At 39.6% G+C, this 16,754-nt stretch overlaps 2 protein-coding genes and 1 long non-coding RNA gene across 3 annotated transcripts in view; 1 reads left to right on the forward strand and 2 right to left on the reverse strand.

Moving 5' to 3' along the window:
• Window positions 1-5,412, forward strand: part of LOC117506999 (F-box/LRR-repeat protein 7-like) — an 83,166-nt gene extending 77,754 nt beyond the window's left edge. The window contains exon 4 of the mRNA XM_034166680.1: window positions 4,167-5,412. Within this exon, the coding sequence (XP_034022571.1) occupies window positions 4,167-4,903 (737 nt within the window). The 3' untranslated portion in view covers window positions 4,904-5,412. The remainder of the gene's footprint in view (window positions 1-4,166) is intronic.
• Window positions 5,413-10,436: 5,024 nt separating this feature from the next.
• On the reverse strand, window positions 10,437-10,762 carry LOC117519052. The gene is made up of 3 exons (XR_004563155.1): window positions 10,744-10,762; window positions 10,565-10,642; window positions 10,437-10,460 (listed from the first exon to the last, which is right to left on the reverse strand). It is a non-coding gene; the product is annotated as an uncharacterized LOC117519052 (long non-coding RNA).
• Window positions 10,763-11,089: 327 nt separating this feature from the next.
• LOC117521146 (TNFAIP3-interacting protein 3-like) lies at window positions 11,090-16,754 on the reverse strand. Its single transcript, XM_034182492.1, has 5 exons — window positions 16,670-16,754; window positions 16,512-16,593; window positions 16,164-16,238; window positions 16,019-16,084; window positions 11,090-11,122 (listed from the first exon to the last, which is right to left on the reverse strand). The coding sequence occupies exons 1-5, from the start codon at window positions 16,741-16,743 to the stop codon at window positions 11,090-11,092; spliced, it is 330 nt and encodes a 109-aa protein (XP_034038383.1). The 5' UTR covers window positions 16,744-16,754.

The raw sequence follows: 16,754 nt of genomic DNA on the forward strand, positions 1-16,754 counted from the left end.
TGCAGGAAACAATCTTATCGTCACATGCAACATGAAAATTAGGAGCAGGTGCTCTCGAAGGAACATGTGGCTTGAAATGAGCTTCCCTGTAAATTTTTTTCATTTCTGAAACCGAGGTTTGGGGGCCACTAAAGCCGCCACTGATTGCATTGCATCATTTTCTTTTATGTCAGGGAAGTATGTAGTAGCGAGGCTATTCTATGAAAATCAACCAGTCTTATCTTCGCTCACTTTTATTAAACCTTACTTCACACATGAGCAGACTCACCTCTCGAGTTAATTCCTCTTCTCAGCCCATCTCTGACTTTAAGACCGGTAAAAACATTAAAGGAGCAGTCGAAGCTCTGCCAACCTTTAGGTCCCATGAGGGAGAGGAAAGGATTTCTCTAGCAGAAAGTCAAACCTGCCTCAATATGAGTAAGAAGGCCGGTCTGTTGCTTTCATTAAGGAAGTGACACAAATAACATGGACTTGGACAGAACTCTGATGGCAGAGCAAAGTCTGCACCATTAGCACAAGGAAGGAAGCCCTATGTTGTAAAAATAGCCTTTAAAACCTGCAGCTTTGCTTTGAAACACCCAGAATAAAGACATTTGGCCATGTTTTTGTAATTCAAATGCACAGAAACCTCAAAAATGTATTTTTTCTTTAATAACTACACAAACACTCCATGCATTATTGTATTCATTTACCCAACTAATAACCCGAGAGGATTTTCTTCTTACTTTAATATTATGTAGGGCTGGATAGTATGGCTGCAGATTTATATCATGTATAATTTGAAGCAGGAACAGCAACACTTTATACAGTTGTGGACATAAGTTTACATACCCTGGCAGAATTTTTGTTTTTTTTTTTTTTTTTTGCCATTTTTCAGAGAATATGAATGATATGAACTCTTTTTTCACTCATTGTTAATGGTTGTGTGAAGCCATTTAACAACTTTTAACTTTTTTAAATCATAATGACAACAGAAAATAACCAAATGGCCCTGATCAAAAGGTTGGTTACAAAAGGTGATTTTGGCCTGATAACATGCATACAAGTTGACACAAACAGGCTGAATGGCTACTAAAGGTAACCATCCTCACCTGTGATGTGTTTGCTTGTAATCTGTGTGTGTGTGTGTGTGTGTGTGTGTGTGTGTGTGTGTGTGTGTGTGTGTGTGTGTGTGTGTGTGTGTGTGTGTGTGTGTGTGTGTGTGTGTGTGTGTGTGTGTGTGTAAAAGGTCAGTGAGTTTCTGTCCTCCTGACAGACCCTTGTATCTTTCATCCAGTGCTGCACTTATGTTTCTGGTTTGTGAGTCATGGCGAAAGCAAAATAGGAAAGGTAATTGAAAAGGTAATTGAACTGTATAAAACAGGACAGGGATATAAAAAGATATCCAAGGACCTTTGAATGCCAAACAGCAGTTTTCATATTCTAATCAAGAAATGGAAAATGAGGGAAACCAAACCACAAACCACAGTCAGGTAGACCAACAGAAATTTCAGCAACAGCTGCCAGGAAAATTGTTCAGGATGCAAAGAAAAACCAACGTTACTTCAGCTGAAACACGGGACTCTCTGAAGCAAAGTGGTGTGGCTTATTCAGGATGCACAATAAGGAGGCAATTTTAAAAAAAATGGGCTGCATGGTCAAGTTGCCAAAGAAAACCATTACTATGCAAATGCCACAAAGTATCCCACTTGCAATATGGCAAAGAGCTCAGAGAACAAAGTCATTTGGCGTGATGGGATCAAAATTTAACTTTTTGGCCACAACCACAAACTTTATATTTGGAGAGGAGTCAACAAGGCCTATGATGAAAGATATACACAGAGATGGATTGCTGATGTTTTTGGGATGCGTGAGCTACAAAGGCACGGGAAACTTGGTCAAAATTGATGGCAGGATGAATGCAGCATGTTATTAGAAAATACTGAAGGAAATTTGCACTCATAAGCCCGGAAGCTGCGAATGGGATGTACTTGGATGTTGCAACATGACAAAGATCCAAAATGCAAGGCCAAGTCGACCTGTCATTGGCTACAGCAGAATAAAGTAAAGGCTCCGGAGTGGCCATCTCAGTCTCCTGACCTCAATATCATTGAACTACTCAGAGATCTCAAACGTGCAGTTCATGCAAGACAGCCCAGGAATTTACAGGAACTGGAGGCTTTTTGCCAAGAAAATGGACAGCTTGACCATCAGAGAAAGTAAAGAGTCTTGTCTACAACTACCACAAAAGACTCCAAGCTGTCATTGATGTTAAATGGGGCAATACACTGCATGAAGAAATGGAGTATGTAAACTTTAGATCAGGGTCATTTGGGTAGTTTCTGTTGATATTATGATTTAAAAAGAGTAAACATAGTTGTTTGACAAAAATGGCTTCACCCAACCACTAACCATGAGTGAATTTTTTTGGGTGTGTTATCATTCATATTCTCTGAAAAAAGTAAAAAAAAAAACAAAAACATTATGCCAGGGCATGTAAATGTATGCGCACAACTGTATCACGGTATGTTACTTTTCTTAAAATTTCTATATATGAGTAGTTTTGTGAAGTGGCAAAGCAGTGATATGGGAACTGCATGGCAGGTTGTCTGTATACTCTTAAATGTATTACCATACCCGCGTGTTGGAATGCCCCCCTTGAGCATCCGCCCAACCCTTTTTTTAATGAAAGTTGGTTCAACACGCACCAAAGATTAAATTAATAAAAAAGCAAAAAACCCCACAACCTTTTCACGACGCTTTCCTTGTCACTTCCACGCCTCACCTATGATGATGTCATTAGTATGTGTTGGTAGTAGTCACATGACAATAACATCAGTACGAGAGTTGTGCACAGTTCTGGCACTGATAAGTTATTTGTGATTTTTTTAATTTTTTTTTTTTTGTGATGAAATAAGATATTTCATTTAAATATTTGGAGGAGCGGACATTACAGTGAATGAAATAATGGGCCCACTCGTGCACCCCTTCTTCAGGCAGAATTTAGGTGTAGTACTACAACATACCTTATGTAGTACAGAGGTAGTTTGAGAACATTTGTTGTGCAAAATTTCCATAAATACAAAGAATACAAAACCTTCTCTCTCTCTCTCTCTCTCTCTCTCTCTCTCTCTCTCTCTCTCTCTCTCTCTCTCACTCACTCACTCACACACACAAACAACTTCAGCCGCTTACTCCAATTAAGGCTCACGGGGGCCGGGGCCTATCCCAGCAGTCATAGGACCTCAGGTGGGGTACACCCTGGAGAGGTCAGCAGTTTGATGCAGATCCAAAAGCTTTTCTCAAGTAACTTAAATCTTTGGAAAAAACACTTACATAAGATGGAATAAAAATGAAGCTTGACAATTAAAACGAAAATCTCCATTGTAAAACAAACCAGCATACGTTCTCCCATTTTTCAGATGATTCGCTGCCACACAGACTGATGATGGTGAAGACAAGTCTACTGGTTGGCCGATATAGTCAAAATTCACACCGGTGTAAACACTGCTGTTTTACCGTTTTCGTTCCGATTTTTATTACCCAAGCTCAAAATATAGCCATTGGGTATTGCAAAGACTTTTGTCTGTCCATCTGACTGTGCTCAGCCTAAGTCCAGTCCTGTTGCTGCCAAGGTCTTCAAATTCACAGTGAACATTCTTGGGACATGGACCTTGTTCTTCAATATGGCTCACCTTGACCTGTTCTAAGGGGCCAAAAGGTCACATTCTTTCTAAACACTCTTTCATTGATTAAATGCTCATACAGCTAAGGGTACTTTAGCATTGCGTCCTATATTTATTTACCCCCCCTCCCCCATAACTGCGATACTGCAGCCTAGAAAAGCTGCCATTTTCACCACAGCCTGCACATACATTCGATGGACACTCACACATTTATGCTATTAAGCTGATTAAGTCCAATAAACCTGAAAGATGGTCCAATGACAGAAAAATGAACAAAAACCTGAATGAACTGGAAAACCTATTCTCCTGTGGGGCCTAAATCTCACATGGGCCTTGCGGGAGCTCGGGAGGTGACCCACAAATGGGGCTTGAACCCCGTGTATACTTGCTGGCAAGTGTAGTTCAGCATGTGCATGCGCTTTGCATTTCCCCTGTGCCGTTGCATCAGGACATTCCTTTGTTAAGGGCATAATTTCCAATAACTGCTTTCTGCTCCTCTAGGCTGTTCCAAGGTGACGTGCATCAGCCTGACCCAAGAGGCCTCACTCCAGCTGTCGCCGCTGCACGGCCAGCAGATCTCCATTCACTATCTGGACATGACCGACTGTTTTTCTCTCGAGGATGAGGGCTTGCGAACTATCGCTTCCCACTGCCTGCGCCTGACTCACCTGTATCTGCGGCGCTGCACCAGACTGACAGATGAAGCCCTGCACCACCTGGCGCTCCACTGCCCATCAATAAGGGAGCTTAGCCTCAGTGACTGCCGCTTGATAGGTGATTTTGGCCTGCGTGAAGTAGCCCGCCTAGAGGGTTGCCTGCGCTACCTGAGTGTAGCCCACTGCACCCGTATCACAGATGTGGGCATGCGCTACGTGGCTCGTTACTGTCCTCGACTGCGTTATTTGAATGCGAGGGGTTGCGAGGGGCTGACAGACCACGGCCTGGGACACTTGGCCAGAAGCTGCCCCAAACTGAAGTCGCTGGATGTGGGAAAGTGCCCGCTGGTCTCGGACAGCGGCCTGGAGCAGCTGGCTCTGTACTGCCAAGGCCTCAGGCGAGTGAGCCTCAGAGCCTGTGAGAGTGTGACGGGCAGAGGACTCAAAGCTCTGGCCGCCAACTGCTGTGAGCTACAGCTTCTCAACGTGCAGGAGTGTGAGGTGTCACCAGAGGCACTGAGGTTTGTCAGACGCCACTGCCGCCGCTGTGTGATTGAGCACACAAACCCCGCTTTCTACTGATTCGAGGGGGTTGCTTGTGTTGGCCTGTTGACAAGCAGATCTTCTGATATTTCTGTTATGGGATTTAGCGGCTGAGGTATCAGGACCGGTTAAAACTGGTGTGCAATACTGCCCCGAACTACGTCTTTCAAGCTACACGGTGGTTGAAGATGCTGAGCTTTGAAAATCCTTTGTAGAAATGTATTTATCATATTTATCTGTAAAAAGGCAGAAATTTCAGCATATTAAAAAGTCAATGACAATTTGTATTGTAAAGATACGCTACAACACTGAGCACTGGGGTACCATTGTGTTACCATTTTAAAAATTTTGTAATATGTTTTATTTGTTAACTTCAGCTTCACCTTAAAGGTGCTTTCACACTAAAAGCTGCTGCCTCCATTAATATCACGACCAAAAAGATAATTCGTTCCCATAGAAGTTTCAATTTCAATTTATTTTCGTTTATATCGCGCCAAATCACAACAAGGTTGCCTTAAGGCGCTTCACACAAGGGGTCTAACCTTACCAACCCTCACAGCAACAGCGGTAAGGAAAAACTCCCTCTGAGGAAGAAACCTCAAGCAGACCAGACTCAAAGGGGTGACCCTCTGCTTAGGCCATACTACAGACACAAATTACAGAACAATTCACAAAACGAACATACAGGAAATGTTGCCGGTGCACAGGACGGTTTCCGGAACAGATACCACACCCATCTCTGCTGTACCTGTTTGAGCCGTACCTCAAACAGAGAGAAAGGGAAAAAAAAAGCAGAATCAAGCATCAGAAAGACAACAAATACAGTGTAATTTTTCAGCAATTAGCAACAAGAAAAACAGAAGAAATACTAAGGTGATTGTCGGCCACTAGCCCTAAGCTTCACTAAAAGACCCAGAATTTAGATAAAGTTGAGGCCGCAGCTCGCTCCGTTTCCTAATAAAATAAATAACAAGAGTAAAAAGCATAGAAACATACTGTGCCAGTAAGCTAGCTAAAGTTAGCTAAAGGTTCATTTGTTTTTGCCAAGATTACGTTTTTGTTGTGTTTTTTGTTTTTAAGCATATCCACTGATTTAGAAGTCATGGTATATGTCGTTTAAAAAAGCAAAAACAAAACAAGCCTGGTGAAAGACCTCTATAGTCCTAAGTAAGTGCTCTATAGGTCATGAGGCCCATTGGCGCCAGTGTTTATCTCTGGATTCTGTAGCATGAAGCGGGTGAGAGTCTCTCCCTGGATGGGGACGCCAGTCCATTGCAGGTTATTTCCCCAGCCAAGGCCTTTACCCAGTTTCGACTGGGTGTACTGGTACAATGCAGTTTATTGCTTAGTCCACTTGCATATCGTTATTTTTTATAGTTATCTAGTTTTTATAGTTTTATAGTTAAGTTTTTTTGGCCTTTTGACCACATGAAAAACTCAGGCCAAAGACAAGATTTTGGAAATTGCTGGTTTCAGCATTTATGTGTAGACAAGGAAAATTGGAATTTATTTGGTTTGTTTTTTCAGGCTGTTGATTGGCCAACATTGGGATGCGGCTATATTCACATGTTGACTGTAAAAAAAAACAAAAAATCCATCATGTCAGTCATCACAGCAGAATTACTGTCATCTGCAGTGCCCAACTCCAGTTGGTGACGTAGGGGCGGCCATTTTTCGTTGTTAACAACATGGACAATAATATTCTCCATGAAAGATACAACAGAGTTTTACCATTTTTGCACAGTGTTCTATTAAACATAAAAAGTTAAGTTTTTGTGAGCTTATGTGAATGCAGCATCGCCACCTGCTGCTTTTGGCATGCCTCTTGACTGCGTTTTACAATGTTTTTTTTTTACCCAAAGCAGAAAATCCTGTTTTTAAAATTTCCTTGTACATGTAAAGTAGGCGTCAACATGTACTCCAGCTCCTCTCCCACTCACCGACCTCCTCTGCAGTTTTGAAAGCAGGATAACGAAAGCGTTTTCGTCATCCTGTGAACCCCCCCCCCCAATAATAACTTTGTGAAACTTTCTTGCCTGAGCTGTAATATAATTAAATTTGGGGTGAGACTTAGCCTGGAACCCGGCTATGTTACATTTTGAGGCAGATTGCTGCCTCCCGTTCAAACAATAACACAGATGGCAGCAAATACTGTTTGAAAGCACCTTAAGGTCCTGTAATATTTCCATTATCTTGCATTTCTACAACTATGTATAAATTCGTGTAATTTCTGATAAACCACTACGAATGCCATTACAAAGCAGCAAAACAACAAGATCTGGTGATCTAAAATGCAGCCTAGTTCTAGTTAAGTGTTGTGTGCATATGCACTTTAGCCAATTGTACTGACAATCACGTCCACTGAGCTCAAAGTGTCTTCAACAGCTCATTTGCCAATTAAATGTCTTTTAATCAAAAGTCAGCTGGAACGCAGAGGACGGAATTTTTTTTTTAAAAAGGTCAAAAGACAACCAAGTATGGATAGACATGAACATATTGCTGCTATAACTGTGCCAATAAATGTCTTTGAAATCCATCATCAACACTGTGTTGTACTACACTCAATATTACAGTTAAAGGTCATAAAGTACTTAACACCACATGTTGGGGAGTCATTGAGGTAAGTGAAAGTATCTAAGATAAAAACAGCATATTTCCTATTTCCAGAGTGTCATTTTTACTGGCGTATAAGTCACCTATCAAGAAATGCCTCTTGGTGGGGGAGGGGGAGGGAGGTGACATAAGTCAAACCGTATGCGAAACTCACTTCACCTTCTTAACATTTGCATAATCTCATTTTAATGGCTGTTTAAAAAAAACATGTCCAATGTTACCAATAGATAGTCTATTTAATAGTTTTTCTCACATGTAATGACAAAGTGCAAATATTTCAGTGGTTTATTTGAATGATAAACTAAACAAGATACAGAAGGAAGACAAACAAATTAACTTTAACTCTTCTTGCTTCCTCTACTTTACCCTGGTTTTCTCGAGCAGGAAGTAGAAAGAAGTTCAGTCATTTTGTTTTCAGCAGTTTAGCCTGGGCCTCGCCACGGTCACAATGAAACCTGAAGATGGACCTGCAGCCGACAGTCAAAGAACAGGACCCGCTTCCTAAACCTGCCTTGTGACTCAGAACATCTCATCCTGCCAAAGATAGACTCTGATGTGGTGATCTGTTTGTGGTACGCTGACCAACTTCAGTCAGTTAATGACTTTAGAGAGTCCTGTTTACAGAAAGCCACATCTGTATGAATGAGGGTTCTGTGAGGACAGTGGATGTGGTGTTTTGCTGTTTGACTCTGGAGGCTGTGCAGACCATCTTGATTTGCTGCTGATTTGTGCGACTGCATTCAAACTCAGGTGGGTTTGACGAGTCGGAGTCAATGGAAGAAGGAAACATTATTATTAAGGAATCTGTAGGACTTTACTCTGTATGCCATGATTCAAGGGCGTGTTGTAGAGGGGCATCAGACAGTCCATCAGAGAGAAACAGTTTTGTTTTCGGGACGGCTTCTTGGGCTATTCCTGTTGAATCCCATGTAGGTAGCCAACTGGACTAGCCAAAGCCCACGTCAAAGAGCTGGGCCCCAGGGGAGCCCTGGACAAAACTGCATTGGCCCCATTTGGGCCGCTCATGTGTAGGTCCCTTTATTCAGAGAGTAGCACAACTGAAGAACACTGCCGCCATTTTGGGGCCAGTTGTGCTGAACTAACCTTTATGTTTTCAACATTTTTATCAGTTAACCACATACAGCAACACATCCAGGTGCAGGTACTATCAAAATAAATATTAAAATAGTTAAGATATCAAATTTACATGAATTTACAATTCACGATGATAGATTTAAAGCCTGATTTATGCTTCTGCAGCTCTGAAACTGTGTCATTGTCGACGTGCGTGATAGTTTTAAATTCTGCGTCACTGGATTGCTTTATTCTGGATTAATTCCCTCAGCAATCTTTTCTTTCTACACTCAACACCCTCCAATTCAAAGGTAAGCTGTACTAAACCCTCTTTCTGACTGTGTTGTAAATTTGCAGACTTTTCTGATCCATTTGTAATTAGCATGCAAACTGCAAAAACGATTAAAAATGAGAGGAAAGAGTGAAAGCAGAAAAGTGTCAAATCACAGCCTTTTGTTGGTGTCTGATTTAACAGGTGCACATCAGGCTGGGGTCCCGAGTCTGAGCACACTTTGAAAAAATAAACAGCGGGCTTTTAATCAAAATCGGTGTGAGTGTCAGCGCTGAACTTTAATTTTGTACCTCTGTTACTGCGCATATCCACACCGATCTGTCCAGTACGTGTGTGAGGGGTTTTTAATGGAAATACCATTGCAATCGGACAGGACATTTTATCCGATGTGAGCAAAACAATCCAATTAAACAAAATCCGTTATACACTTGGTGTTATTACATGGAAAAACCATCCAAAAAAAAATAACGATTAGGCAAGTTTTACTGCAATGGGACTGAACACTAAATTATCTCTCAAAATTTGACGATGAAGTCGCTTCCATCCCACATGGCTGACTTTACTTTCCCAAATTTTTCTTCCGTTCAGATCTGAAGGGAATCTGTATACCTTTATAAAATAGCTCGATTTACATGCAGACAGCTTAACAGCGATGCTATTTTGGCCCAAGATGGCACCCCAAGTCCGTACGTTTTTTTTTGTTTGTTTTTTTCGGCTTGTCATGTCGCTACTCTATGAAAAAAGGGACTCTACCCATGTGAAACCCAATGTGGACATATTTGCTGGGGCTAATGTAATATGCAAATTTCAACAGTAAGGTTGAATTATTTTGTGTTTGGATATTGCAGAAACAACTGCACAAGACTGGGAACTGTAGCTACATCAGATGCTAACTAAGCAAGCTAGGTGGCTTTATGAGCCATTGTACCAACCACACTAAGCTAAACTAGCTTTATACACAGATAAAAAGTTACACTGTAAAGTTTGTGTTTGAACGAAGTACAAACTGCATCCATTTGTAATTGTATCCATTTATACACGGTAAAGTTGGGTTGTATGATTGTTGAAAGTTTACAGCTATACTATGTGGCCTCAGAAGTCATGTCAGCAGTCTCTAAACCGTTTCTGATTGGGCCCTTGTAGGAAAGCGTGGGGCCAATATCCACCAATGTTCTGCATGAAACTAAGCCCTGGTAATTTATTTAGCCACCATTCATGAATCTAATGTTTGTTGTGATGACATTGGAATGAACACTTGAAATGATGCCATTAACAGTATGAATGTAGTTTTATGTGGCCTTGGAGAAGAGCAGTGGTTCAGTTCCAGGAACCTTGCAAACAAACACTTGATCTGCAGTGCCGCAGGCCAACCAACTGTAAATTGTAGAGTGATCCCAACGTACGGTACTCTCCACATCCAACTCATTAGGGTGGCGTCCCATCCAGGGATCTACAGAAACAGGAATAATGTGCATACATACTTTAAAAGTACCTGAGATTTGAGGATATGAAGCTCATTGTGGACTTTTCTAAACCTCTTCTCCAGTTGTAGTTGCTTCTCTTTAAGCTTCTCTCTGTCTTTCCGCTCCTTCAAAAGTCTTCCTTGTAGACCTCAGCCTGAAAGATGATGACCAGGAACCATTATGTGACAATAATAAGCAAAGGACTTTAAAACCACTGGAATTGGTAAATTAAAACCACTGCAATGACCTAAAACTCACCTGCTGTTTCCAGATCTGTACTTGTGTTTCGTTGGCCTCTTCAAGAGGCCGGGTGGAATGCAGCGCCGCCTGCAGGGCCTGTTTCGCACATAACAGTATGATGAACATGCGCACAGAGCTTTGACACCAATGAACAGGGTTCATGTGAGTTTTTTGTTTCTTCCTATATCATGACCCACCTTATTCAGACGTCTGATCTCATCATGCTGCGTGCTGCCCTCTGCGGGTCAGAGTGCTGTTCTGCACCCTCAGTTCGTTGGCTTCCTTCTCAGCTTTCAGTAATCAGAAGTGATTGCCGCTGGTTTCACCCTGTCAGACAGATGACACCAATTTGACATCACATTTTCGTGATCTATCTTGAGACATGCGGGCTGATTTAGCCAAATGTTTTAGAATATATTTTCAATGGCCTAATGCTGATTTACCTGACGTGGACCACTCTTCATCTGTCTTGAACTGCATTTTTTTGACATGATGTCTTAGAATTTTCTCTGTTGCACAATGTCATCTTCTGAGTCAATGTGCTCATGTTGGAAGTAGCAATTTTAGATGCTGGACCTATGCATCAGATTAAAAAAAGGCAGCGGACAGAATGTAGGTATTTTATTTTCACACACACACACACACACACATATATATGTATATATTATATATATATATATATATATATATATATATTATATATATATATATATATTATATATATATATATAATATACACACACAGTGAGGAGAAACTAAGTATTTTAACACCCTGCAGTTTTGCAAGTTCTCCCACTTAGAATCATGGAGGGGTCTGAAATTTTCATCTTAGGTGCATGTTCCACTGTGAGAGACATAATCTAAAAAAAAATCCAGAAATCACAATGTATGATTTTTAATAATTTATTGTATGTCTACTGCTGCAAATAGTATTTGAACACCTGTGAAATCAATGTTAATATTTGGTTACAGTAGCTTTTGTTTGCAATTACAGAGGTCAAATGCTTCCTGTAGTTTTTCACCAGGTTTTCACACACTGCAGCAGGGATTTTGGTCCACTCCTCCATACAGATCTTCTCTGGATCTTTCAGGTTTGGAGTTTCAGCTCCCTCCAAAGATTTTCTATTGAGTTCAGGTCTGGAGACTGGCAGGCAACTCCAGCTTGACATCCTTCTTACAGAGCCCCTCCTTAGTTGCCATGGCTGTGTGTTTGGGGTCATTGTCATGCTGGAAGACCCAGCCATGATCCATCTTCAATGCTCTTACTGATGGAAGGAGGTTGTTTGCCAAAATCTCACAATACATGACCCATCCATCCTCCCTTCAATACGGTGCTGCAGTCATCCTGTCCCCTTTGCAGAAGAGCACCCCCAGAGTATGATGTTTCCACCCCCATGCTTCACGGTTGGGCTGCAGGATTTTAAACCATGACAGCATCATGTGATACTAATGTAATCTTTGTGACTGTGGTCCCAGCTCGCTTCAGGTCATTGACCAGGTCCTCCTGTGTAGTTCTGAGCTTTCTCAGAATCATTCTTACCCCCAAAGTGAGATCTTGCATGGAATCCCAGACCGAGGGAGATTGACAGTCATCTTGTGTTTCTTCCACTTTCTAATAAATAATCATAACAGTTGTTGTCTTCTACCAAGCTGCTTGCCTGTTGTCCTGTAGTCCATCCCAGCCTTGTGCAGGTCTACAGTTTTGTCCCTGGTGTCCTTAGACAGCTCTTTGGTCTTTAATACAGGTAAAGAGTGCAGAATAAGAGGGCTTCTTAAAGAAAAATTAACAGGTCTGTGTGAGCCAGAATTCTTGCTGGTTGGTAGGTGTTCAAATACTTATTTGCAGCAGTAACATACAAATAAATTATTAAAAAAATCATACATTGTTATTTCCGGATTTTTATTTTATTTTATTTATTTATTTATTTTTATTATGTCTCTCACAGTGGACATGCATCCAACATGAAAATTTCAGACCCCCATGATTTCTAAGTGGGAGAACTTGCAAAACCGCAGAGTGTTAAAATACTTATTTTCCTCACTGTATATACATATATCACAACATGCTCATATGACACAATGTGACTGGATATTTGGGTTGTCAAGTCAGTCCCCAACAAACAAAATCAACAAAACTGAATTTAAATCTTTTCATTTCCAAGGACTACAATTAGGAATACAAATTTTAAATAAGTACAAAAAAACAAAGAAATTATTTCAATTGCTGACCCTGATCAGTCATCTTTGATAATTACCTTTTTTTTTTTTGCTGATTGTTGAACTTAGATTGTTAGATTGTTGAACTTAGATTGTTGAACTTAGATCCTGATCACTGATCCTGATTGCTGAACATACATCCCGAATGCTGAATTTTGATACGGATTATTAATCTTTGATCCTTATTGCTTACTCATGATTGCACACTTTGATCCTTTTGGGTGAACATGAGACTATGGTCGCTGAATTTTGAGCTTTGGCCTTTGATCATGTCACCATCTTTGATTCAGACCTTTGAATTTGCACTTTGATCAAGACTGCTGAACTTTGATCCTGATTGTTGATTATCTTTGATTCTTCGATAGAGGTTATATTTTTACTTCCATTAAATGTAATCCGTTATTCCAATTGTAGGACCAAAAGAATCAGGATCAGAGATAAATGTTAAAAGCCATAGTTTGATACAGATCAATAAAAAAGCATAAATTCCTCTCATAGAGGTAAGTAATTATATGGAAACACAAATGAAATAAATGAATGTGAAAATATAAAGAAGAAAATATACAACCCCTGGCAAAAATTATGGAATCACCGGCCTCGGAGGATGTTCATTCAGTTGTTTAATTTTGTAGAAAAAAAGCAGATCACAGACATGACACAAAACTAAAGTCATTTCAAATGGCAACTTTCTGGCTTTAAGAAACACTATAAGAATCAAGAAAAAAGATTGTGGCAGTCAGTAACGGTTACTTTTTTAGACCAAGCAGAGGAAAAAATTATGGACTCACTCAATTCTGAGGAAAAAATTATGGAATCACCCTGTAAATTTTCATCCCCAAAACTAACACCTGCATCATATCAGATCTGCTCGTTAGTCTGCATCTAAAAAGGAGTGATCACACCTTGGAGAGCTGTTGCACCAAGTGGACTGACATGAATCATGGCTCCAACACGAGAGATGTCAATTGAAACAAAGGAGAGGATTATCAAACTCTTAAAAGAGAGTAAATCATCACACAATGTTGCAAAAGATTTGGTTGTTCACAGTCAGCTGTCTAAACTCTGGACCAAATACAAACAACATGGGAAGGTTGTTAAAGGCAAACATATTGGTAGACCAAGGAAGACATCAAAGCGTCAAGACAGAAAACTTAAAGCAATATGTCTCAAAAATCGAAAAATGCACAACAAAACAAATGAGGAACGAATGGGAGGAAACTGGAGTCAACGTCTGTGACCGAACTGTAAGAAACCGCCTAAAGGAAATGGGATTTACATACAGAAAAGCTAAATGAAAGGCATCATTAACACCTAAACAGAAAAAAACAAGGTTACAATGGGCTAAGGAAAAGCAATTGTGGACTGTGGATGACTGGATGAAAGTCATATTCAGTGATGAATCTCGAATCTGCATTGGGCAAGGTGATGATGCTGGAACTTTTGTTTGGTGCCTTTCCAATGAGATTTATAAAGATGACTGCCTGAAGAGAACATGTAAATTTCCACAGTCATTGATGATATGGGGCTGCATGTCAGGTAAAGGCACTGGGGAGATGGCTGTCATTACATCATCAATAAATGCACAAGTTTATGTTGATATTTTGGACAATTGAAAGGATGTTTGGGGATGATGAAATCATTTTTCAAGATGATAATGCATCTTACCATAGAGCAAAAACTGCAAAAACATTCCTTGCAAAAAGACACATAGGGTCAATGTCATGGCATAGGGTCAATGTCAAAGAGCAGATCTGATTTGATGCAGGTGTTAATTTGGGGGATGAAAATTTACAGGGTTATTCCATAATTTTTTCCTCAGAATTGAGTGATTCCATATTTTTTTCCTCTGCTTGGTCTAAATAAGTAACCGTTACTGACTGCCACAATCTTTTTTTTCTTGATTTCTTATAGTTTCTTAAAGCCAGAAAGTTGCCATTTGAAATGACTTTAGTTTTGTGTCATGTCTGTGATCTGCTTTTTTTCTACAAAATTAAACAACTGAATGAACATCCTCTGAGGCCGGTGATTCCATAATTTTTGCCAGGGGTTGTATATATATATATAATTTGTCTTTACAGTTGGTGCTGTATACCTTTTATATTTATTTTTTTTATTTTTAAGTGAGCTTACTAATCAATGTATTTAGTATCATTTTAGAAAGATGTCATTTATTTATTTTCATAAACGTTTATGTATTTTTACATTGATTTCCACATTGCATTTTGTAGTTTCCTGGCATAAATGACGTATAGTCAGGTGCAAAGCAGGTTGTCTGTGAACATTTGACTGGTTCATTGCTGCATGGAAGTATTTCTTTAACAGTCGTCAATTTGTTAATTTGTAAAAATCCAGAGAGCATCAGTTAATCACTGTGATGGTCTCCAACACACGCAATACTGGAAGACACACCAGATGGAAATCTGATTCCCTGCCGATGAGGAAATATAAACTTCTCTCTATTACTGGAAACACCCCAAAGCAACACATCTGAAAAAGTGCAGAAGGACGTTAACAGGAAATGTCAAAGGTAAAGGTCAACTTGAACAGAAACACCCTGATAAAAGTGTTTTTTTTTTCCCCAGGTTTTACCGCATCTGGTAAGAAATGATCAGGCTACAGATTACAGCCAAAAGTACTTTTTTGTGACACAAAACTGAGCCCAACTCCAGTTGTTGCAGGAAAAACAGACAGAATACCATAAATGGTAAATGTTATTGATAAATGATGTAAGACACATAATGATGTCATCAGTGGCATGTGGAGGCACAAATTGTCAAATACATTGTTAGATTTGTAATAGTGAGAAATACCTAAACATTGATTTAATTTCACTTACGATTGTTATATATGTTATAACTTTCGCCTAACAATTTACAGTGTTGCCTCATTATTACTATTAATCAGTATTATTGGTATTAGTATTATCGGCAGTTGTAGTAGTCATGGCCAAATAGTGTCTAAAGCTCAACAATTCCTAATAAATCGTTATTTTTCTGTATGTTTCATTATTTTCAGTTACTGATTTTCCAATAATTCTATTTTTTTCTGCATTGTCATCTGTATTTATTTATCTATCTATTTAATTATTTTTCTTCTTGAAAAAATAAGGTGAATTCATGTGGAAAGTGGTTTGTCTGCTACCTGCAGCATCTTTTCATTTCTCCATGGCAACCAGATGAGCATCTTTAACACCTTTTATTCATTTTTAATGTTTTATTCTTTATTGTGGCATTTTGAACACTCCATATATCTTACCTTGTCTTTGTAATACTGCACCATGGTTTGGTATTCCTTTGCCCATTTTTCATTAATAGAAAGAAGCTAAGTGATACATGAAAAAAAAGAATATTTAAGTTGTACATTAAAAAATAAGTAAATTTGACTTTTGACATTTACTCACTTCTCGTCTTTGTTCCTCCAGTATATGAATCTGCGCTTTCATCTGACTATCAGTGCTGGCAGAAGATGTTTGTGACTAAAACAAATAAAGGAGAAAAAGGTAACCTTTAAAATGCAATATGTCAAGCTGCAGCATAGCTCCTGGAACTGTCATGGCAGTTATGCAAATGACTGCATATTCCTGCTCACTTCCGTTTACACATTTTTGGAAGTTTGCTTTGGAGTGTTTCCAGTAACACAGAACAAAATATTTCCTTTAGTCAAAGAATCAGACATGCAAGCAGGGTTATGCAAATTTATTTAAAAAAGTCCATCTGGTGCATCTTGAGTTGTGTGTATTGTTTGTTACCTGTGTGCATTCTTGCAGACTTTCATGATGGTGAGCTGCAGTTGCATGACTGTTTTCTGTGTCAATCATAACATCTTTGTGCCTAATAATAAAGCATTTGCATGAGAAATTTGCAGTGTTTCTTCTTAATTAAAGAAGAAAAAAAGATACTGCCTTACTTCTGTGTGCTTGTCAGCGATGGATACAGTCGGTTGCTTCTCTCTGGTTTCTGCTCTGGTTGGCCGACTACCATGTGGTCACCTA

This window comes from Thalassophryne amazonica, chromosome 1 (assembly GCF_902500255.1).
Source record: "Thalassophryne amazonica chromosome 1, fThaAma1.1, whole genome shotgun sequence".
In the NCBI taxonomy this organism is placed as follows: domain Eukaryota; kingdom Metazoa; phylum Chordata; class Actinopteri; order Batrachoidiformes; family Batrachoididae; genus Thalassophryne; species Thalassophryne amazonica.

Excerpts from the sequence above, each read along its gene's own strand:
- LOC117521146 (XM_034182492.1), bottom strand. The coding sequence starts at position 16,743 with ATGGTAGTCGGCCAACCAGAGCAGAAACCAGAGAGAAGCAACCGACTG. Across the intron at positions 16,239-16,511 it reads GTCTGCAAGAATGCACACAG|TCACAAACATCTTCTGCCAG; the intron begins GTAACAAACAAT and ends TATTTGTTTTAG. Across the intron at positions 16,085-16,163 it reads TGGAGGAACAAAGACGAGAA|CTTCTTTCTATTAATGAAAA; the intron begins GTGAGTAAATGT and ends TGTATCACTTAG.